This window comes from Xiphophorus hellerii, chromosome 16 (genome assembly GCF_003331165.1).
Source record: "Xiphophorus hellerii strain 12219 chromosome 16, Xiphophorus_hellerii-4.1, whole genome shotgun sequence".
Taxonomy (NCBI): Eukaryota; Metazoa; Chordata; class Actinopteri; order Cyprinodontiformes; family Poeciliidae; genus Xiphophorus; species Xiphophorus hellerii.
The window spans coordinates 20,487,888-20,512,708 of record NC_045687.1 but is presented as its reverse complement, the minus strand read 5'-3'; the positions used below and the strand labels follow the sequence as shown (position 1 = coordinate 20,512,708).

Genomic DNA, 24,821 nt, shown 5'->3' with positions numbered 1-24,821 from the left:
GCTCATTGGTCTCAACTAACCATTTTGTGATGGATCATTTTGTTTACAGAGATTTCATAATTCATTTTCTTTGCTGTTTCTGTTGTTCTGTTTGTTTATTTTGGATATTTCAAATGTCTCCCTGTACCAGTGTTAAATGTTCCTCAGAACTTGAAGTTTATTTATCTTTGAGAATGTGTTCTTGTATTATTATGCCTTTACCATTGCATTACTTGAAAATGGTGTCAAACTATAATATTATCGTTTATCGCAATAACTTCTCAGACAATTTATCATCCAGCAACATTTGTGACGGTGACTGGCCTACTCTACACTCTGTAGGGGCCACATAAAAATAAACTTTTAAAATCAGTTGTGCGGTTAAATAATATTTTATCAATCAAATTAATCTAAATACTGCCAGATTACATTAATGTGAAAAGAGGTTTAATATTATTTCATTTAAAAAAATACTCACCGAATTTACAGACAGCTATTTATTAATAAACGAGTTTTACATTCTTTCACAACTGGACTTTTGTTTTCTTTTTTCAAAAAGCTTAAGTTGGATATCTACATTTTTGTAAATCATCATTTGCATTGCATTAAAGCTGTATTTAGTTCCAAATGTGGGCTAAACTTCTCATTGTTTAAGATCGCATACCATATCAGCATGAAGTTTGGATTTGCTCCAAATTTGAAATTTTACACCGATTTGATTCTGCCTCATGAACACAAGGAGCTGTGTGAAAATAAACTTCCTTAGATTTTAAAGAATGCATATCTGTCTTTTCTTCCTCACTGCCGATATCTCTATATATTATTTATAATTGTCTGGAAAAGTAGCTCACCACGCCCTCCTTCACACCAGACGACGACCACGACATTAAAAACCAGTTTCAGCGTGGGTAGTCTGTGCATAGTGTTTAGAAAAGTATGTCGGGGTGCAAAAAGAAAGCAGTTTGAGCCCCATTATGTTTGATGGAGTGTGATACCTCCATGACTGTTTTGAACATGCAAAAACAACAACAACAAAAAACCCGCTGTGGTGGGATTGTGCTTGTTAATTATCAAGATGGCAGCGTATCGGCTACAACCAGGACCCTGGTAGCAGCAGTGTCAGTTCATGTTTCACATGTGGTATTTGCACACCATTCATCAGAGGATTTGATGAAGGCGAGGGCATGCTGCCCAAAGGCCAAGGCTACAACCTCATTACGCCCATACCAGGCTGACAGGGCTACAAGTGTTTTAATATACTGTAACTCTTAGTGCCCAGCAGCTACACCCACAAAAATCTCATTGAGTCGCAGAAATGAACAGCAGATAAGTACAGTTCCATGGTTGAACTTCTTGCTATTCGCTACGTTTCCTGTGTAAGGGAGCTGTTAGCTATAGTGAATTGTGCACATCTCCAAATTGCGCATAGAGATAGACTGATGGAAGAAAGATTTTCAGACTTCAATTTAAAGCAAAATGTCTTTTTTTTCATGTTCTCTTGCTTTTATTGCATATATAGGAAAAATAAGCACATTTTTAAGAAACACCTTATTGTTGATACCAATGGCATTGGAAAATCTACCCATAATAGAGCACCAAAAGTCACATTTTCCACATTTGCAGCAATTCATCAGGATTCAAGCGAGGGATACACAACGTATCGGTCGATGGAAGTCATTTTAAAACGGTCCATTTGGCCGATATTAACAACCGATATGTGAATCTCGTCACAAACTTTAAATTCTATTTAACATTTAATCCTGGAGCCTGAAGACATTTTAAATTTCCTAAATAAATAAACAAAACAACCAAAACAACAAATTAAATTAATTATGAATTCTCTGTAAATAAAATTGTCCTTTAAAAAAAGGTGAGTTTAGACCGAAGCAGCAGACTAAATAATTTTGTTATTCAGTTTTGGTAGAAAGAGAAAAGAGAAAAACAATAAATCATGTAAATGGAAATTATTGAGCTCGTTTTAATTTATCATGCAACCAACCGATTTGTTTCTTATTGTGACAGACCCACTTGAAAGTTACTTTCACTTTAAATATTAACTGCTTTTTGTGGAAGGTTATGTGTAAAAACAACTTTACAACTTTGACAGCTACTTTTTGAAAAAGGTGTTTCAAAATCAGCAATTTTAGCCCACAACTATCACAGAAAAATATCACAACATCCCAGAGGGAACGATATTGTATATAATATTGGTAAATATTGGTTATCTGCTGCCATAACAACAATATTAATATCGGAAATTGACATCGGCATAATTTTTTATATTGGTGCATTTCTCGTTCAAACTGTATTGGCAGTCCGGGAGAATAAAGTGAATCAAAGAACTTATTTTATCGTAATAAATGAGGCTGTCTGGATTGTAGATGTCATTGTTTTTTCCCTGTTTCAGCTCTGAAATCTACTTCTTTCTTAATAGAAATTTGCATTTTATGCCATTATTGAACAACATACAAAATGGTGTGTTCACGTAATCCCTACAAACAGGCTGGATGTTATAACAGTTGTTATCGCTTAATGGGACATTTATACTCTGCAGGTCTCCTCAGACCAGGCTACTCTCCAGATCTCTGCTTCTGCTGTCTGGGAATGTGAATGAGCTCTGTCTCACTCTCACTTGCTGTGGTCATCTGGTTTTAAAGCAGCCCTGGACTCCATCCTGCCTCTGCGCCAACTGTTTACGAGCAATCAGGGAGACGTTTTTATTTCACCTTTGTGCTAAAACAGTCGTCATATTCCACCGCGATCGGGGAGTTAGGTTTGCGTGAACGTGTGTGTCCGTGTGCAAGGCTTAGCCGATTCGGACAACACATAATAGTTTATGTAAGAGCGGCAACTGGCTGGCGTTCAGGATTTCTCATGCGTGTCAGGAGGGGTTTGAATGACACTTGGATTTCACTGTGCGCTGCTGCATTTTATGATTTCTTTTATGAAGCAAACTGCGCAAAGACTTTGTGGAAAAACTGTGGTACATCCAACTGACAGGATCCCGGAAGATTAAACGTCATGTTGTGAAGTCAAGCTTCTTTATCATTTTGTTTTATAGCTTTTGCCGCTTAGCATAAACAAGCTTTTTTGGGGGGCTAGCAAAAGCGAATTTGAATTTTATTTTTCCTTATAGAAACAACTGACTGTGTCGTTTCAGGTTACGCAGCGTCTCTCAAAGAACTTCTTCGCATTTTGTCACAGAATGTGAAACTAGAATGTTCTTTAAAACTATATGAGGAAATAAATATTCTGAATGTTTGCTGTGCATTGTATCCTCTCTGAGTCAATACTTTGTAGAATTACTTTTTTTCTGCAAGTCTTTGGGTAGGTGTCCAATTTTTGCCCATTGTTCTGCGCAAAATAGATTAATCTCCATCATGGATTTCATTTTAGTGTGTGCAGATTGTCTGCCGGTTTGGAGATGTTAACAACCAAAAGCTAGCTTTTCCAAGATTTCAGAGTCAAATGATGGATTAAACAGGATGCGTGTTTGTAAAGGGCCAAAGATCCGAATTTTAGATTGGCAATGAGGTGTTAAACAAACGGACCATTAAAGCAAAGTCATCCTGTATGACTCAAAGCTTTCTCAGCTTGTGAAAGCTACGGTTTGGCTACATAATTGGCGAAAGAACAATGGATTTTATTATTGCTGCCCTAATTTGGTTGTAAATGTGTTAGTAAGACGTGGCTGCAAAACAGCTGTTTATGTTGATTTCTGCCAACATTTTGAGTTCAACTGTAAGTTAATGTCTTCTTTTCTCTTAAATGCATTCTTTTAACATTTGCTGTTCACGTTGTTCATTATGTATTCTTAGTCAAAAAGGTAACAAAAATACTAACAGACTGCTGTGCTAATCCCTCCTCTATAAATACCAATACCAAATATACTTATTACCGTCAGCCATTGTCATTGTCCATTTGTTATTGTTATCTTTGTTGTCTTCTTGACTCTGTCAGGATTCATTTAGAGCAGTCGTTATCTGACTCATGACTATAAATACTGATTGTTTAGCAGAGCTCCCCGTCGTTGTTCTGTATTTATTATAAATATAAAAAAGAAATGTGCCATGTGTTTAAAATACCACTCGTCCAGTCACTAGTCCTTGAATCGTGGCCTAACGTTTCAATATTCAACACCTATCAACTATTTTTATTTAGTGTTGTGTGTGTGGTCTGCAGATAATTTTGAAGTTCAGTCACTATTTAGCATCTGTGTGATCTAGTACTTTATCTGAGGGATTTGTTTTTCTCATATCAGGGTTTAGCATCATCCGAACTATATTGTGATAATAATTGTAATTCATCCCTAATTTGGGAAGGAACTTTTTCGCCAATAGTGCTTAACAGTACAACTGTTGACAACAAATGAGTGCAGTGAGGGTCCGTGCTGTAAAATGTAAAAAAAATAAATTTTCTCCCCGGTTAAGGTCTTGCTTCGGCTGAATATGTGGGGACCGTTTTTTTTGTTTTTTTTTGTGGCTGTGGTTAAAAATCTTCAGGGCTTTCTTTGTCGAGAATTTGAATTAGTCGTTTTCTCTCCAGTTCTGGATCCACGATCTGTGGCTCCCGAAGGCAATTTCAAGATCAGCCCATCTGAAGTCACAGTGTTTAACAACAAATTAAAGGACATTAGCACATTTACAACAAATCATGTATAATTAACACTACTTACAACCAAATATTTTAGTTTGTTTTTCTTCCTTAGAATTTCCTTCCAGTTTAGTGGTGAGTGGCTGTAAGAAGGAAATTCATGACTTGATGAACCATCAGGTGGGATAGATTACTTAGCAGAAAAGGGAATTCTAATTTTATTATATTTTGCAAAAATATAATAAAAAAACAGATTTATGCATTTGTTCCATGATTGTTTACATGTCAATGAGTCACAAAGCTTGACATGGCGTCCAGTGAAATTTAAGAAGTACCTACTTTATTGTATTAGCCTGCGCTTTGACATTTACAACCACCTGCGTTCTCTACATCTGGAAATGTTTTATAATCTTAAAAACAACAAAAAAGAAAAAACATTGTTTTTGTAACTTCCTGCTAACATTGGGCCCTGCAGCAGTTTTGTGTCAGGAACTTTGTTTTCAAAGTTCATCAGTCTGCCTGAATAATTGGCTGTGAGTTGTAGAAGAAATTATAAAAGGAGCTAAAAGCAATAATAGCGCTCAAATGAAAACCATCTGTTGCAGAGAAACGGGATGTTTCTAATCTCTTCAGTCAGGGCGGTAGTTTTAGGAGTAGTCTGCCTTTCCACCATTCATGGGGCAAAAAAAAAGGAAATGAGAGCAACTGAGGGAAAGGTGAAACACAAAAGGAGAGAAGATTTACTGAGGCGGTAATAAGCTACTGGAAGGGAGGAACGTGTTCTGTTTTATTGGTTCACTCCAGCCTAGCTAGCAAGGCATTCTGGGTAAACTGGATCCAGGGGCTTCTCCACAGCAGCTTGCAACATTATCTGAGCTTTTTCTCTTTGTTTACTATGTTATATGGCAGACCAACACAAAGTGGAGAGTAGTTGTGAACTAGATGGTAAATAGTACATTATTTTGAGATTCAGACCTATATGGAAGATTGGCAAGAAAGAAAAGTACAACATGTTTGCAGTTTGTTAGAGAGACAGCAAACATGTGGAAGAAGGTTGAACAGATGAAATCAAAGCTGAATCTTTAGACCCCAAAAAAGCGTATATCTTCCTGTTTTAATAGTTCAAACACCTGATATACATTGACATGCATTAATATGCGCACAGTGGAAAGCATCTTTGGATGGTCTTCCTTATCTCTGCTTTTGCGGTCCAGCCAATCAGCACCAAGGAACATGAATGCTGCTTCTGGATTGGCTGGTTTGCAAATGCCAGTCAATATATTGTTAAATAGGATTGCTCCCAGGTATTTCAGCTTCAAAAGCTGCATTTCTTTAGAATATTTTAGGCATGAACTATGAAAAAAAAATCTACAAAAAGACAAATTTTTACACAAATAATTTGGAATTATGCTGTAGTGCCTCTGTAAAATTTTCATAGGGGTAACCAGAGTAGGCCAGTAAGAATTTTATTATTTATCATTGAAGAAGAAGATTTGCATGTTCTCCCTGTGCATGCGTGGGTTCTCTCCGGGTACTCCGGCTTTCTCCCACAGTCCAAAAACATGACTGTCAGGTCAATTGGTTTCTCTAAATTCTCCCTAGGTGTGAGTGTGTGTGTGCATGGTTGTTTGTCCTGTCTGTCTCTGTGTTGCCCTGCGACAGACTGGCGACCTGTCCAGGGTGTACCCCGCCTCTCGCCCGGAACGTAGCTGGAGATAGGCACCAGCAACCCTCCCGACCCCATTCGGGACAAGGGTGAACAGAAAATGGATGGATGGATGGATGGATGGATTGAAGAAGATGACTCTGTGACCTGATCTAAAGGCGGAGGTGTCGGGATTGGGTTTTTTCCGTGTTTTGAGTTCTCTGTGTTTTAGGTTTCTGTGTTGTCTGAGTCTCCGTGTTGTCCTGTCTGCCCCTTGATTGTTCCCAGGTGTGTCTCGTTCCCTGATTACCTCCTCCTTTAATGTCACCTGCGTCTCTGTCGGGTCCTTGTCGATCGTTTGTTCCAGTGGTTTTTCTGTCCATTCGTGTATCAGTGCTACCAGCGTTGAGCCTTAGTCTTCCACTCAGCTGTGCTGCCTGATCTTGGACTTTGGATTAGTTTTCATTATTTAAAGCATCATTTTCGCACACCATCCTGGGTCCTAAGCATCTGCCTCACCACCACTACACCACACTTCATGACAGGAGGTGGTGGTGGTGGTCCATCTGACTGAACTTCAGCTATTTCATAAATCAAAATAGGCAAAATGTCCACCCTCTAGATGTGGAAAGCTGGTAGAAATGTACCTAAGTAGATTTGTAGTTATTTTACGCTTTCATTATAAATACACCACCATTTTTCCAAAACAACGCACACTTTCTACACTATTTTGTGTTAATCTCTCATGATTAGTCGTATAGCGACTGCTGCATCAATTAAGTACCTTAAGCTTTGTAATATGGCAAAACAAATACTTTGCAATGTTACTAAACATGATCCACGTACAAAGAACCAGCACATATTAGATACACACATCAAACAGAACCAGTTGTTTCCATGGATCATTTCCACCTGAAGTTTATGGCCGATCGAGCAACAAACATTCAAATAATATTTTTATTTCACTTTAAGTTAGCTACCTAAAAGTATAAATGAGAATAATTTAGTAGAACTATTATTACTCTTGCAGCCACTTACGGTTCAGTTCTGTTTTCTACAAAATCCGAAGGATTGTTTTCATAAAACTATATTTTATCAAACCTCACAAGAGTATGTGAGGATTTTCTTCCATTAACAGAACATCGTAATTTTTTTTAACACCGAAGGTCAAATCTGTTAAATTAGTCACGGAGGAATTTGTTTTTTAAAGATTAGAAACGTGTGAGAGTGTCAGAGGATGAGGTAATGATTAAATTCCTCTTCTGTTCAATCATGTAATTCTTAGCTGATGATGAGTGTTTGATTACAATATTGTGGGTTTCACAGTCTCCTGTACATATGATAACCATCAGGCCTGTGGAGAGCTGGCTATAAAATAAGAACAGGAAAAGTAATCAAGCTTTGCTATCAAGGGACGCAGCACATTTTAAAATAAGCAGCTCATTCATCATTCAGAACACAAGCTTGCATGTTTTATTCTTAGTATTTTTGCAGATGTGTCAACCTGACTGGTTTACGTTCACTGTATAAACAAACTTTCATTGAAAATGGAAACGTTTTTATTGGATAATAATTTGCAGATGTACACAAGCAGATTTAATTAAGAGGAAGTCTGGACATATCATCATCGCAATATCAGTGTGTGTGATAATCATATCACAACAGTTTGTTTTGGGTGCAGAAATTGTTGACTTAATATTTCCCAAATGTTAAAAACTTTAATTTTATATGCTAACGTAATATTTAGCTAGTTGGACAGAGTCTGAAACATACATTATATCACAACTGATCTTGTCATCGCAGTATTTACCAAAGTTATAACAGTCACAAGATTTTCGAAAGTTGCGCCACCTTAGTTACAAACCTTAACTGGGGGTTTACACTTCAGTGTTTGAATAAAAGGTCATATTTCTGGTGAGAGATAACACCTTAAAGCTGTCTGAGCCAACAGGAAGGTGTGAGGAAATGTCTGTGGAGCTGTCAGTTCTGGTAACCCACTCTCTTCTACAGATCATGAGGCTTTCAGGCAGACGTTCATTCGATGGGACGTTTACAGCTCAACCCAGAGCCTGTCTGCAATGTCGCTAATGTTTTACCTTGAACATATACAGTATGTTTTAGCATCTGCCTTCAGTTGCTAACATATTTGTTGAGATGTTGTTACTAAAAAAAATTTCTGTCAGAATTTGTCACACAGTACATAGACTAGAGACAAGAAGCCAAATATTTATTACTTTATGTATCACCTCAGATCTCAGTCATGAAAGGCAGTTTATACAAAATTTTTAGATTTATTTCAGGGTTTTTCTTTAACCTTAAACTTAATGAATGGGGATATGATTACAGTTATTAGTTTTGTGAATTTAACAGTTTTTCCTGATGATGTTTTCAGCAGGAAAGTCCAAAACAGAACATTTTTATCCCCGACAATGATCCAAGTCATATGAGAATTTACCAATTCCTACTTCGCTCACCATTGATAGAGGCTGCAGTTTCTTTTATCCATTTTTTTTGACAGTGACCAATATTTTGTCCTAACTGTTGCCTCAGTATACTGCACTAGTGTGTCTTGTGTGTTGCTGTTTGATAAATGCTAGGCTAATGTTAGCATGTTTCTTCTCCGTTTTGATATGACTTGTTGATTTAGTACACAACACATTTCTCTTTGGGTGCATTTAATCTTTTGTGGACTGAACTTGGGAAAAACACAGTTTTCTTGCTTCATTACATTTTTTTTCTTTGCTTTAAATGTCATAAAATTCACTGATAGTATTTCAGCTGCTTTCTGTGACAGCTGGGCCGTCTGAGCTCTGCGCACAGGAAAGGTCAAATGACACAGAGCTGCAGCCAGTACACTCTTCCATTCAATACGTTTGTCATTGTAAAAAGGTGAAGAACACATATTGGTGTAGAAAACTGAGCTTTGCTAGATTACCAGGATATTGTCCAAAGCCTCTATTGCTGTATTTCAAGCAATGCAGTTTGAGATATTTAGAATTCAGTCACTTTAGGAGCTCAGATTATAATTATTTGAAAATGCATGGATTGGAAATCTCAAGATAGTACCTGAAATTAATTGAGACGTTATCTAGTGTTTAGATAAGTAGTTCAAGGTTTATTTAATGTTTGTCGGTACGTTGTATGTATCAAACACGTTGTGTTTTTGTTGAATGTTGTCTTAAAAGTTTACTGTGGTGCACAGGAGGCCTTTTAGAGTTGAGAGTTTACCCATTTCAGGGGGCAACATTAAACCTGTCCTCTGGACCTGGACTGAAGTCTGCAGAGATGAAAGCTGTTTGAGCTTTGGTTACTTCTCTGGCAGTCGGCGTCGGGTCATCACACAGCATGGCTTTGACCTATTAGTGTTTCTGTGCCAGGCTGAGCGGCTGCTGTAAAACACACTGTCAACACTCAGTAAGCCCAACCTTGAAGCATCAAGTTAGGATGCCATCTATTCATAATTTATTAATCGTGAACTGGAGTAAAGAGACTCAAAAAAGAGGTTATTTGCTGAAGGAAAATATAATATATAGTATAATTGAGCCAAAATTGTACGAAAAAATAAAACCATTTTGCATTTAAGAGAATAAAAACAAGCCTTCTTTGTCTGTATATGTTTTACCCAAAAAACTACTCAAGTGGCAATTTTAGTTTCACTTGATCAAATTCTGTTAAAAAATAAATAAATCTGCCATCAAGAACCCTTTTTCTATCTAATATAAAGTTAATTTAAAATATAACCAACAAATCAGCCCTATGACTTTGCAACAAATGATCAAGCATTCACTAAAGTGCTAAAGCTATTATACTGGATTTTAGGCAATAAAATGTTTATTTACGTATTTAAAAAGATGAATATTAATTTATTTGCATATTTTAATTCATTTCCCGTATTCTATAAAATAAGCTTAAGTGGTTACATAAAAACCTGCAGAATGTGCCAATTTTTTTTATCAGATTAATCAATTAATTGTCAGAATAATCACCAGAGTAATCAATAACTAAAAGAATTGCTAGGTGTAGCTCTAGAAAAAATAAACCCAGGTATTGTAATAGTTGCAGTATTATGTCATGATGTTGAGAATTATGGATCTAGAGCTGGATCAGTAGAGAACGTGTTTGTTATTGTTGTGATTGAACCAGAAATACTGACAGTTTTCCTTTTCCTTCACAGATCGAGAGGACCAATCGATTCTTTGCACGTGAGTACTGCCCTCATCTTTTCTTCGCTTTATTCCCAAGGTTGTGTCTAATGACAGCTAGTTAATGTTTCCTACTTGGTTTGTTCTGGAGCTGCTCAGTGGGCTGGTAAATGAACCTTCAACACATAAAGATTATTTATCACCTAATAGTCTTCCTTCTGGCCTCAGTTCATGTCCTTACACTGCCTGTATTTGTAACTTAAAATGTCATAAAAAGAGTGTTTTTTTTAAAATCTGAACTTCAGGATTTCTTTCTTCTTTTTAATGTGGTTCTGGCGTTCAGTAAAGCCCTTTTCCATCTCCCTTTATGCCCATCGTCCTGCTGGGTTTTATTTAAAGACGAGTTACATATAGCTGGTTTTGCGGATGCGGGGCTGTGCAGCGGTTCTGCCAAATACTGAGGGAGTTATGAGTGTGGTTTGGTGGGCCGCCCTCAACCTCTACGTCAGAGTGTCATTAAGTGGCACTTTCTTTCAGCTTGGCATGAGTTGCCAGTGACATCAAAACCCAAGCTGAAAATAGCATCCCTTGTTGGTGGTAATAAATCAGTTTCTCTACAATCGTTCAGGGATTTCTGACTGAATTGTGGATGAGTCTGAAGAAATCTACTAATCTCCTATAGGAACTACAGCATCTAGAGTAACTGAATGAAGTGATTCATAGAGCCCAAAACTGCCTGATCAAATGTCTGTGGATCCTGTAAAAATGTGAAAATGATCAGTATGAAGCCACTCATGCTGTTGCAGCTTTTTGTAATTTACCAAAAGAGGTTTTGCTGCCAAAATGCCACAGTTATCTGCACCAAGATTCTTCCTAACAATCTGTCCAGTTAGGAGGTTTCTGTGCCATCAACCATCAAGTTCACTGTAAAAGAATGTTGTGGGAGTGTACTATAATCTGATGGTTTTTCTGTAATTTTAGTATTTTAACCTTGTTTATAAATGTTTTGGTGTTAACTTGTAGTTTATTAGGATTTAAGTATCATGTTAAATTGACTTTGTTGATCTTTACGTCATGTTATAATGCTATAAGATGATGTAAAGTTATAATGTTATGTTATATCAGCATTTCGTTGCCAATTTCACTGTTGTGTCTTTGTGCAATGACAATAAGATTAGTCTAAGTCTATTCCCTCATCAAATACATACCTGGAGTTTTGCTGTGGGTCTTTTATACATGTTTGAATCTCCATGGCAACCATTCAGCTGTGCAAAACGCCTCACATAGCAGCCCTCCTATAGCGACTTCCCCATTCAGCTCCTTCAGACTAGCCAGCAGGAATTAGCAAACACCTGGTGGAGCATCTGATGAGCTCATTATAGGAGCTACTTCTCAACGCAACGCAAGTAAAGACATTGTTAAAGGTTTAATGGTAACACTTTATTTGCCGGGTTGTGAATAAGACTGTCATGACATCGTCATAAACATGACATAACACCTGTCTTGAACATGAGTAAATCTTCATGAATATTTATGACTGTTGTCATAAAGTGTCATTCGGTAAATTGTGACACTTTTAATACAAAAGGTTTAATAGAGGAGCCATGTTGTCATGACTTCCTGAAGGCGGAGTTTCAGAAATATTTACAATCATCAGTGAATTGTTTCCTGGAGTCATACTGTGAAACTAGGCTGCTTTAAAACCTAAAACCAAATACAGAATGATGCTTAATTTGACCTACATTCTGATGTTCTGCCTTCGAGGACTCGCCCCTTGGATTCCAGTGAAGCATCAAAAAACCTCAGTCTACTATGTGCAGTAGAACTAATAAGCAGCTACACTAAAACCACTGGCATGTAGCTAGATGTAGTGTTGCTGGCCGGGCTTTTGCTCTTGGCTCCGAGACCTGACTGTGGGAAACTGTGGAAGGCCCTGCCTGTACACAGCTATCATTAGAGACGACCCAAAAGCAGAGTCTGGAAAGTTGGAGACGGACTCAGCAGACCACAGCATTCTCCACTCAAACACTGACAAACAAGGCATATATATAAATATATAAAAATCTTGATGACCTTGGTGTTCGTCCAGTCACTCATCGCCACAACAATAGTGATTTTGGGGGATTTTTTTTCCATGGTTTTCCAATGTTTCTGTTTGTAGCTTGCAAGTCTTTGGACAATTTACACACATGCTTTTGTCTTTCATTCATACTTCACTGGCCGTCGTTTTATCTATGTGTTTCTGTTTCTAAACTGTTCTTTTTAGAGGCGAGTCGGGAGCGGGCAAGACGGAAAACACAAAGAAGGTCATCCAGTACCTGGCCCATGTTGCCTCCTCACACAAAGGACGCAAAGACCACAACATTCCTGTGAGCCTCACTGCCTACATTTCCCTACTCTCTTCCTTTCCCTTTTCTTTTTGCTCCTGCAAATCATCCCATAGGAGCTACCTGCGGGTAAATTAGTTGCTTCATAAAGCCTCATAGTAAAGTAATCTGCTATGGCAGTACCATAATCTGAGACTGTAAAATTGTAAAAATCCCAATTTAAACATGTCACTGGTGGCACAGCCCCAATCTGTGTAGGATATAACTAACTAAAACTTTTAGTTTTAGTTAATCAAAATTTCTAATGATTTCTAATTAGTAACTCAGAACTTCCTGTTTCTCTGGTGTATAAATATTAGATCACCCAAACATTTTTATTTTTGACAAAGATCTAATTTATTTAGCCAACAATCATATTGAGCAGGATAGAGAGGTAGCTAACTAAATCTCCAAAGTTCACTTGATAAGAGAAATGTTGCAAATGGTGACATTTTTGGACCACCAAGGTCCAAAAATGTCACCATAGCAACAATTAGATGGCGTCTGAATAGCAACAATGTTTAGGACAATTGTAACTTTGACATTTACCTCAAACAGTCTTATTTAGTGAGATGATAATAAGATTGGGCTTTTCAGCCAAAACAGCCCAAAAAAATCATTTCAGGTTTAGCATTTAAAATAAGAATGAATTTACTGACAAAGTTAGGTATAGTGGAGGATCTGTGATGATGTGGGCTTTTTTCCTTCCAATCACCCTGGGAACTTGGAGTTTATTATATTAGTAAATCTGTGAAATACCAGTGATTTTTAGTGAAAATTTGATGGATTTTAACAGTGAACTGAAAATCGGCCGTCATGTGATCTTTCAGGATAACAATGGCACACATATGGCCAAATCAAAACAGAATGGTTCATCAGACACAAAATCTGATTAATCATCTAAAGAAAACCTGTGGGTTGAGTTGAAGAGAAGAAAATACAGGACAGGATCCAGGAATCTGGACTAAATAGAGGTTGTGCAAAAATATCTGCCTTTGTATTCTTTAAGCTTATAAAATTTAAAAGAGTGTTGTACAAATCATTGATTTACAAAAACTGTGCTATCAGTGAATACAAAAAAATGTAAAAAACATTATGTTTCCCACAGAATTATGAGGGTTTGTGTTGGATTATATTAAAGAATAAAAATTAATTTTGGACTTTTTACTGTTTTTACTGAGTTGTCTACATTTCTGGCGTAGTGGCAGAAATACAGACTGAAAACACTGTCATGCTTGTGGTCTAAATAATATGTTGGAGATAAGATTTTAGATGATCACCTTAAGCTAAGCTAGCTGGCTTAGCGTCTATAATTTTTTAAGCTAGCATGTTCTCGCTTCTGTTACTGAAAGTATTGTGGGTGTTTTTCTTAAAATGTGAAATTAATCATTCATGCTAGGATTTTTTAAAAGAAAGTAAGAAATGATGTAACAATCAGCAGCTTTTCTAAGAAGTAGTGTGATCTGCGCTCATGCTTCCTGCTCTGTGTGAGCCAGAGCCAGACCAATGTGTTCTCTTTTCTGTTGCTTGTGTGCGATATGAGTACTTCACCTTTTAACACATGCATTTGTTTATCCATAACGCACAGCCCGATTCTCCCAAAGCATTCAAGCTACAGGCAAGTGGATCCCCCGGCGAGGGTGTCGTCTATCTTCATGTTTGTACTGATCTGCATGCCCCCCTCTCTAAATCTCTTGCTTTTCCGTAATGATGCGGACAGACTAATGTTAGCTTATGATGTCGTGAGGTATTTGTTTGTGCTGGCTCAGTCTTCTCACATGGAAAGAAGAGATTCTTCCATTAACCCAGCAGGCTCGTGACAACAAAACGATGTTTTATCAGTTGGTTCTGGTTTATTAAAGCAGTTTGGAATGAAGGCTTCATCAGAAACACATGCCTGACAATAAAGAATGACTATTTATGAAGTTCTAATGGGGCCCGAGTCTGTGGAGCCATGATGTTGAGCAGTGTGCAGATCAGATGGCAGCCACACCAAACAACTCTCCTCCATCTTCTTTATTTTCTATTTGTTGATTCAAGCTGATGAAATAAAATACATTGTATGGCATATTTCTGCATGTTTTCATTTTGTTATATTTTTAAGTGCATGCCTGTAGTTTGAGGTCCATTTAATCTGATCTTATTTTGTGTTATAGTTAGGATATTGTATCTCAATGTTTTTCTTAATTTTAGGCAAACTCTGTATTTTCCTGCTCACCTTTTTTTTTTTTTGCATAGTCTGTGCTCTTGCCGTTTTTCTTTTTTCCCCTCTCCCCTAAATCAGAACCGAATGTTGGCAAATCTAATAACTGCAGAGTCTTTATGACTCTTTTAACCTGAAACATTTGGCTCTGACACGACTGAGTTCATGGTTATTATGCTCAGATCCAGTAGCCGAAAGTCAGCAGCTGGACCTCTGTGCCTCTGCGGCTCCTTGGCCTAGCTGCACCATCCACACTGACCTCCTTAATGCAGCTTTCCTCCTGCTTTGCATTACAGCTGCCTCTGTGCACAAGCCAGAGGAATGTAGGGATTGAGGGAGAGCAAAGAAAATAGTGCCGTAGCAGTGACTGAAATGTGGTCAGGAAGAAGTGGAGAAGACTTGGGTTAGACCTCGCCAGTGTTAGGTTGGAGTCAAAAATTACTCCAAATGCAATTAATGTTGAGTACATTTCAGTTGAGGCTATAATCTTTGTTTTCTTTTCATCTGACTGAAATGTAATCGGAAGCAAGTCAGTCCTTTATATCGTTCAGGCTGTCAAGGTGGATATTGATATGGTTTAAAAGAAACATGCAACTAAACATTATCTACATAACAATGGTTGGAGATTCTCTTAAGATACCTTGCAGCACCTGTTAAAGTAAGCATATAAACCAAAAAAACTCAAGAGACCAAGTATAGTAACTTGAGGAGCACCACAGATCAAGTAAACGTTCACAGAAGAGGAGCTGTTGGTTTTTAATAGAAAAACCAGTTGTTTAAATGGAAGGAAAACCAGCATAGGCTGGATGCCGAAGCCTATTGAGTAACATTCTCACCAGGCTGTATCAAAACTGAGGTCAAGTAGATCTTTATATAACTTTAATAAGACAGAGTTTGGCAGTTTGTACACTGCAATGCTTTGAAAACCCAGACTGAAAAAGATAATTTGCTTTCTGATTAGTAAAGATTTATCTACTAGGCACCCATTATTATAGCATTTGAAATTGTGTTTAGCAATGCTTTTAAAGCTTTTAAGAAATAGAATTACTTTTATCTACTATAATTGCCTTATAGTGGATAAATAAGAGCAGTAACCAACTCTGGAGCAAGTCAGGGCCTTGTTGTAACAAACTGTTCATTCTGGGCGATACAAAGTCCATATATGATTCAGTTTACAGCAGAAGTTGTTTCTGTTCTGCCGTCATCATGGAAAATAGAAATGGTGATAAGTTTTGGAGAATTAAATGTTTTAGGATCCAAGTTTTAAGATTTTATTGAGCTTTGTCTTCAAATGGGACATTGCACAGGAATCTACATGTTTGAGTCCATAAAAATGGGTCAGACTTGACTACAAAGGCTAATGTCCTTCTGTAGTCTCCGACATAAAATGAAATTAGGACAAGTTTGCGAAAGAAGCCATCGTGTGATTGGCTGGTTGTTACTCCTTTCCCACGTTCTATACAGTTTATATGATCACGACCAGAGGAATGTAGGGGGCAGACGAAAGTCCTCACAAAGTAACTTTTCTCCATTGAGCGTTCAGACCGCCACACTTCCTTCGTGCCTCCGTGGTTTAACACGGCTTCGCAATCTGCTTGTTTGTCTTGGCCCCTGAAACTTGTTGAATTCTCTCGACAAAAATACGTCTGTTCAGCAGATCGTTTAAGCCACTGCATCGCAGCCTTGATGGAGTATAGCCTAGCACCGCAACTTGGCTTGGTTTTTTTCTCTTTCTGCTTTCATGAAATATTTATTTTTGCCTTCATGTACTTGTGTGTGTCTTGGAATAAGAAGACAAACATGTGAAAACAAAGATTAAAAAAAAAAATTACATGCATTCGAGAGCCTGTTAACCTCTTTGTATTTGTTTACAGGGGGAGTTGGAACGTCAGCTCCTGCAAGCCAATCCAATCCTTGAGTCGTTTGGCAATGCCAAGACGGTGAAAAACGACAATTCGTCTCGCTTTGTGAGTTTAAATTATCTGTTTAAATGAACATTTGCTTTGTTTAAACACATTCAGCGAGGAAATTGAGCTCTCACCAGCTCAAGATGAATTTTTATTGAACTTCTTTTTCTTGGAATATGTTTATTAGGAGTGGAAAAGATCCTGCGGGTTGAGACTCAGTAGTAAACAATGAGTGAACAGTGACCTCTTTTCATTTGTCAATGTAGATTGTTGCTGTTGAAGTAAGTCTAAGCCTTTTATATGCACTCTGGATATAAAACCTCATACTCTTTATACTCTGAACCCATTTTTTCACTTTTATTTTGTAGGAAAAAGGAAGTCGTTTTTGGGTTTATCTGTTGTGTCTACAGACGTGACTGATAACGGATTTTTCTGTTATCTGTGATTCAGGTTATTCTGGTTAATCTGTGGACAAAAATAAACCACAACAGACAAGATACAAATTTGTTGTTAGCACGAAATGCTAGCAAGAATATAGCTTCTAGCTAGCCTTTAAGAGTTAGCATCTGCTTATATTTGTTTGCATTTCCGCTAGTATTCTGCTGATTAATATTTGGGGATGAGCTCTAACTCTTTGAGGAAAGAAGGTGTCTTGACATTACACTAGATTTTAGCTCCCTTTTATTTTTAAATGGTAATTGTTGTGAAAAAAAGTAATTTTAATGTAAGAGATTCTGTAAAAACACAAAGAAAATTTTTTTGTGGCGAAAAATCTCTACCAAAATCTGGTTTCTAAAATCAAATTCCCAGCTCTTCCAAGGAACATCATGAAATCATGTCCGACTGGCAGAGATCTGTTGGAAAACCATGATGTACAGTACAGACCAAAAGTTTGGACACACCTTTCTAATTCAATGGGTTTTCTTTATTTTCATGACTATTTATAAGGCGAGAAATCCCACTTATTAACCTGACAGGGCTCACCTATGAAGTGAAAACCATTTCAGGTGACTACCTCTTGAAGCTCATCAAGAAAATGCAGAGTGTGTGCAAAGCAGTAATCACAGCAAAAGGTTGCTACTTTGAAGAAACTAGAATATAAGGGGTATTTTCAGTTGTTTTACACTTTTTTTGTTTAGTGCATATTTCCACATGTGTTATTCATAGTTTTGATGCCTTCAGTGTGAATCTACAATGTCAATAGTCATGAAAATAAAGGAAACTCATTGAATTAAAAGGTGTGTCCAAACTTTTGGTCTGTACTGTACATAGATATTTAAGGTTTTGCTAGGTCGGTTGTGTAGCATTTAGAGCCACTCGTCAAACTTGGTTTGGCGCACGGTAATCAAATCAATGTTCGCCCCCGAGCGTTTAACATTTCTCTGTGGCTGAGTAAACCATGTGGTCAAAATTAAGCGCCGCGGTGGTCAGGTCCACATTAATCACAGGTGTGTCTGCTGAACAGCAGTGGATGCACACGTTCCCACAGACCGGGACACATTTACTGTCAGGAAACCTCACACATGCCTCGGATTCCTGCTTGACATGTTAACCTGGCGCTTCCTAATATGGGCATTTTGGTTCCTCACTGCATTTTTGTCGTGAGCAAGAAACCACCCGGGTGTGGGGGGTGGTATGTGAAATAAAGCAGATCCCAGAAGGAGGAAAGAAATGTAGCTGAATGCAAGATTGATGGCAAACACATGAAACCGTGTAGCCGTGTTGGTGTGGATGTGTGATGGTGTTTTTGATTAATAATGATTCGTTCATCTGTCTTGTTCTACAGGGGAAGTTCATCAGAATCAACTTTGACGTTACCGGCTACATTGTTGGGGCCAACATTGAAACCTGTATCCTTAATGCCAGGTTCTGCTCTAAGGAACAATGGATCACTTCTTAAAGAAAAATAAAAAAGAGCCCATTGAGATGCAAAACAACAAAACATGCATTCAACTCATAATGTGATTCTCTCTGCATGCTATCCAACCTGTTTTGTTTTCCTTTATTTGTCTCTTTCTTTGGTAAGGGAACTAATAGAAAAATGTTACTATATTTTTTTAAATACTGTAACACAGTTGAAATGACAGAAATAAATGGCATTAGACAGATATTACCTCTTTTTTTATTATTATTTCTGATGTGCAGTGTTTCTCCAGAGTATCTAGTCCCTTGAACTTAAACCTTGGTGTGTTTTGTTTACATTGTGATGGACCAAAACAAAGTAGAGTAGGGCTGAATAGTGTGGCATGCATTTGTTTTTATCCTCTGTGAGAATATGTAGTTGAGACACAAGATAGCTAAAACAAATATACAGCGTCTGTAAACATCTATATTTGAATCTTGCCTCATATTCAGTTGGTTATAGAGATGGACTTTGACTGGACCGCTCTGTCTCGTGAACATGCTTTGGCGCAAACGGACAATTGACGGGAATTAACTGGTTGTACTGGATTTTCTTTGAGGGTATTCGAGTGGTTTGAACGTAAATTCATGACACACTTTTTAAGATTTTAAATTGCAAAAAGTTATTGAACATCATGTTTTCCTCTCCTGCCAATTTACATTTAACTCCCACTACATTGTGTTGGTGTAATGTGTACTCATTGTTTGGGGCTGTATTGTGGCAAAACGTGAGAGTTCATTGGGGATGAATACCGCATGCGTTTATTTATTTTTCTGAAGGGAGTTTTATTGTTGGGATAATGATTTTCTTGCCAGTCCTTAACTTTGGCCCCACAGATCTTCTAGAAAAGTCAAGAGCCATCAGACAGGCAAAAGAGGAGAGGACTTTCCACATTTTCTATCGCCTGTTGGCAGGAGCTGGAGAGCATCTTCGAAGTGAGTTTCAGTCCTCTTAACATCAAAGCTCGAACAGCAACCTTTCATTTGTTTGCTGCAGAGCTCAAGAGCCCTGGTTTGGATTTGCTTATCTGATTGGCTCACATCGTTGCAGGATGATGCAAAAGATATGTAGATAAAAATACAGCAAAAACTAAAAAGACAACAAACTGTTACTGTGACTTAGCATTGACTGTACACTTCTGTTTTGTAAAGTGCCTTGAGATTAAATTTGTTGCGAGTCAACGCTATAAACAAACCTAATCTAATCAAATATTCATTAATCTATGGGAAATGTATGTTTAATAATAGTTTTACTTGTTTTTCTTACACAGCGGATCTGCTTCTTGAGGGATTCAACAGCTACAGGTTCTTGTCAAACGGCAACATTCCCATCCCGGGTCAGCAAGACAAGGAGAATTTCCAGGAGACAATGGAGGCGATGCACATCATGGGTTTCTCCCATGATGAAATAGTCTGTAAGCTCTGCTTCCAGATGTGCCGTCTGCATCCCATTAGCGAAATCTGTTTTTTTCCTCCCTTCTCTTGTTGGTGGCGTTACTTTATCTTCCATGGGGCGAACAAATAAAGTTTTATTTTCCTCCGAATTTACCAGGCATGTTAAAGGTGGTTTCTGCCGTGCTGCAGTTTGGCAACGTCGTGTTCAAGAAGGAGAGGAATACCGATCAAGCCTCAATGCCTGAGAACACAGGTGAGTCGGATGACACTTCCCTCTGCAGGTTACATTAATCCCATTTTATATCCTCGCTGTTTTCTATACAGAATAATCAGGTTTCCTGCTGTTTTAATTACACAGGAAGTTACTCACCTCTGGTGTTTGTTTTTTTTTTTTGCTTCTCTTAGCGGCGCAGAAGCTCTGCCACCTGCTTGGCATGAATGTTATGGAGTTTACCCGAGCCATCCTGACCCCGAGAATCAAAGTGGGACGAGACTACGTGCAAAAAGCTCAGACCAAAGAACAGGTGAAGCTCCGTGCTACTGTTACCAGTCAGAGTCAAGTAATCTGAAGAATAGAGTAAAAAAAGATGGGTAAATGTAATGTAGAAATGTGAAGGAACTTTCTTTTAAGACTTTTAACAGGTGATTTCCTGTATTTTCTACTACATGTCAATGTTTGGGAGATTTATTGTAACAAATACAGAAAACTTCAGTTTTTAGACAATGGAAATGTTTGTGAATGTACCACAAGGTATACTGTAAGAATATGGGAAATTTGGATATATAGAAATGTGAAAAAAATGTAACACGACAAATTGTTAAATCTGTCTAAAGTCTGTTTTTGAGTTGATGGAGATGTTCGTAAAATTAGCGGAAAATGTCCTGGTAATGCCAGGATATATTTTTTTGTTGTTGTGGAAATTTTTCTTACAGTGCTCCTCTTACAATTTTTCACATTACCTATATTTTATTGAGATCAATCAATAAAGAGCAACATAAAGTTGTCAATCTTCATATTTCAGTGGAGAAAAATGACACATGCTGAGGCCTGTCACAATAACAAATATTGCTAGACTATAAATTGTCCCAGTAATTAATGCGTAAACAATAATATTGTTGTTTTGAGAACATTTTCAAGTAATACTGATAATGGAATAATAATGCAAGTTAATTTCCATCTCACATACCAATAAACTTTAATTTTGTGAAGAAAGCTTTACACTTGAACTGAAAAATACCTTAAATATCCAAAATGAAACACAACAACCAAAAACAATAAACAACAATAATTCAAAGCCACACACAACAAAAGCCAATAACAAAATGAATCATGATGTCTCTCTAAACAAAATTGCCCTTCAAAAAATATGAATCATCAGAATGGAAATGATCACGCTCATTTTCCTTTATTATGTGATTAAATCACTGATAGCTTTTCCTGCTGCCATGTAGCTGATTGATTGATCGTCCCATTTGAATCCCGCTGTCTGACCTCACTCTGAAACAGACTCTGATCACTCCTGCGTTACTGACAGTGTGGTTTTTGCTCTCTTAACGAAGGCTGACTTTGCTGTGGAGGCCCTGGCCAAGGCGACATATGAGCGGCTGTTCCGCTGGCTGGTCCACCGCATCAACAAGGCCCTGGACAGGGCCAAACGACAGGGAGCCTCCTTCATCGGCATCCTGGATATTGCTGGCTTTGAGATCTTCGAGGTGGCGATTTCCATTTTCTGCGGTCACAGTCAATGAGAAACGTTTCGCTAACTCGACCTTTTTGTTTTCCAGCTGAACTCCTTCGAGCAGCTGTGCATCAATTACACCAACGAGAAGCTGCAGCAGCTCTTCAACCACACCATGTTCATCCTGGAGCAGGAGGAGTACCAGAGGGAGGGCATCGAGTGGAGCTTCATCGACTTCGGCCTGGACCTGCAGCCATGCATCGACCTTATCGAGCGGCCGGTCGGTCTACTACCACGTGCCCGACATGTCTGGGTCTCGTCTCCAGGGATTTCCCGCTTTTGACCGTGCATGTCTTCTTAGAATAATCCTCCAGGAATCCTGGCTTTGCTTGACGAGGAGTGCTGGTTTCCCAAAGCCACAGACAAGACATTTGTGGACAAAGTGCTGCAGGAACTGGGCACGCACGCCAAGTTCCAGAAACCCCGGCAGCTGAAAGACAAGGCAGACTTCTGCATCATCCACTACGCCGGGAGGGTACGTATATGTCGCTTTCTGATCGCTCTCTTTAGAAGTTTGGACTTTGAAACTTTTTCCGCAGGTTTACTAGTCAATAGTTTGTCTTTTAAAGGGACGTGTTTCCAGTAAGGGTGGGCATTTATCGTATTACTAATTATTGTGATAAATTCTTATCATGATGATAATTTTGATTTATCTCAATCACAATAAATTTCCCTTATATTGTTTAAAAAAATCTAAACTCTCCATATTATCAGGATTGATAGTTGATAGTTTGATAGTTTTACTATTTTCTCCACTGTTTGTTCAATAAAAGCATCATTAAATACCAATAAATCTGAAAATTCATCAGTTTAGTGATACACTAAACATTAATTTACATGACTGATATCATAACACATTGCAAATGGGAATGCTTTTCCATGTTCAAGAACATTATTTTTGGGTTTGTAGGTCTCTAATTGCTGCAACACCCAGTCACATTCATACAGTTACCTTAAAAAGATATAATAAATAGTTCTTATCATCACTTTTATCATTATCGCAACACTATTGCAAAATTTTGTGATAAAACTTCAAGTCCATATCACCCATACATCCTAGTTTAAAGCCAGTTTTTCTCTGAGGTAGAGACTTTACTCCTCTAATAGCATAGCTGCCCAGGTCACAGCAGGAAAACAAAGGCACAGTTGTTGAACTGCTGCTGCAGGAAACCCACATCTGGTTCAGATCAGTATTAGATGGGCTTTTTGATGCCTGCTGGTTACATAACAGAAGTTTTTTTTTTCTTTTTCTTTCATAGCTTTCACCTTTCTCTGGAGGTCTGGCAACTGTTAAAGTTGAACCGATCCTCCTCAGCCTTCCTGAGAAGGCTCCTGTCATAAAATACGACATTACGTCTGGAGTCCCTGCTCGATTTGGGTCAACATGTGTTTTCGTTTCCGACGTTGCGCCTATTTGCAAACACTAAGAGTCTTGAACCTGATCTGTAATCAGGAATATGTGAAGTGCCAGGTTCACTTAGACAGCCGGATCCAGGAATAGCGAGGAATTTCATGAAACAATTCCGGCATGACTGCAATACTGAAGGGGAAAATAGCTGTGAACATTATGTGGTTGTTGTTTTTTAAGAGTCCTGATTAAAGCCACGTGCAGAGTTTCCTCTCAGGTTGCTGAGCATGTCACTGGTTTTTCATTATCCAGCTTGGTTTGCGTGGACTGTGCCCTGCTAAAGCATTTATGCTCTTGGACGTTTCCACATTTTGTAACAAACTGAATATTTCATTAGGATATTTGTTGAGCAAAACACAAAGTAGGAGGAAAACAATACATGGTTTCCTAGATGTTTTACAGATAGAAGATGGAGAAGTGTGACTAACTACATCCAATACTTCTAATAAAATCCAATTACCTTCAAAAATCACCTAACTAGTAAATAATTATCTTATTAGTAGATGATTAGTCAGATGTTTTGTGAAAGCATCAGGGGTTTGGTAGAGAAAATTACTTTACAAACACCATCATGAAGACCACGAAGGAATTGTAAAAGAAATCTATAGCATGAAGAGACTTATGTTTTCCTTAAGAATGGAGTTGGAGAAATTTACCAAATGCTGGAAAAAAATAACATAGTCAATAACTTTAAAATAGGCACTCAAGATGCAGTATTTCCATAGTGAACATGGGTGAAATCAGTGTAATTAAAATCTGATATAATAATAAATTGTTCTACATTTCTGTTTTCAGTATAAATTACTGAAAAAACAGATTTTTTTGTAGAACTGCCTGATTGTATTTTTTCCATTGGGATTTTATTCTGGTTAATTAACGTGGAAGATATCATTTCTGGAAAATTTTGCTTTTGTATCTGCTTAGATAAAAACTGAATGACCTGTTGTGTTTCTGTAGGTGGACTATAAAGCTGATGAATGGCTCATGAAGAACATGGATCCTCTGAATGATAACGTGGCCACGCTGCTCCATCAGTCAACTGACAAATTTGTGGCTGAGCTCTGGAAAGACGGTACGTCTCTCAACGCTTAAAGCTCACTAAGATTTCAGCTGCTCAACCGTTTACCTCAAATCCGCATCTTCTGTTTTATCTAATCTTGAAGAAGTTCATGCTAGACCAGGGGTATCCAAACTTTTTGCCACATGGGTCAAAATCATCTAGTCAAAAAGACTTGCGGGCCCAAAACATTTTACGAAAAAAGGAAAAACAACGCACTTTGATTATTATTTTAACATACGTCTTTTATACTTTGTGTTGTAGCCAACATTTTCTGTTTTAAGGTTTTAAAGTGACAGTATTATGCAAAATCAACTTATTTGAGATTTGTATCATGTTATAATGTTATTCCCTCATTACAAACATACCTGGAGTGTTGCCTTGATTCTTTCATGCATGTTTGAGAAATCCTTGAATCTCCCTTGGCAACCATTCAGCTGTGCAAAACGCCTGGTTGGACCTAGCCCCGCCTTCGAGGACGAAGC

The 24,821-nt window shown here is 37.9% G+C and overlaps 1 protein-coding gene across 12 annotated transcripts in view; it reads left to right on the top strand.

Annotated features, from left to right (window-relative positions):
• LOC116735879 (myosin-10) overlaps positions 1-24,821 on the top strand; it is a 65,880-nt gene that overhangs the window by 21,330 nt on the left and 19,729 nt on the right. For 6 of the 12 annotated variants that reach the window (XM_032588027.1, XM_032588030.1, XM_032588034.1 and 3 more), the window contains 13 exons: positions 10,392-10,419; positions 12,626-12,728; positions 14,314-14,382; positions 16,803-16,895; positions 18,622-18,685; positions 19,575-19,673; positions 20,009-20,152; positions 20,290-20,385; positions 20,538-20,656; positions 21,693-21,845; positions 21,918-22,091; positions 22,173-22,346; positions 24,237-24,351. In XM_032588027.1, coding sequence (XP_032443918.1) covers positions 10,392-10,419; positions 12,626-12,728; positions 14,314-14,382; positions 16,803-16,895; positions 18,622-18,685; positions 19,575-19,673; positions 20,009-20,152; positions 20,290-20,385; positions 20,538-20,656; positions 21,693-21,845; positions 21,918-22,091; positions 22,173-22,346; positions 24,237-24,351 — 1,431 coding nt within the window. The remainder of the gene's footprint in view (positions 1-10,391; positions 10,420-12,625; positions 12,729-14,313; positions 14,383-16,802; positions 16,896-18,621; positions 18,686-19,574; positions 19,674-20,008; positions 20,153-20,289; positions 20,386-20,537; positions 20,657-21,692; positions 21,846-21,917; positions 22,092-22,172; positions 22,347-24,236; positions 24,352-24,821) is intronic. The other 6 variants (XM_032588031.1, XM_032588037.1, XM_032588033.1 and 3 more) reach the window with 2 other exon arrangements.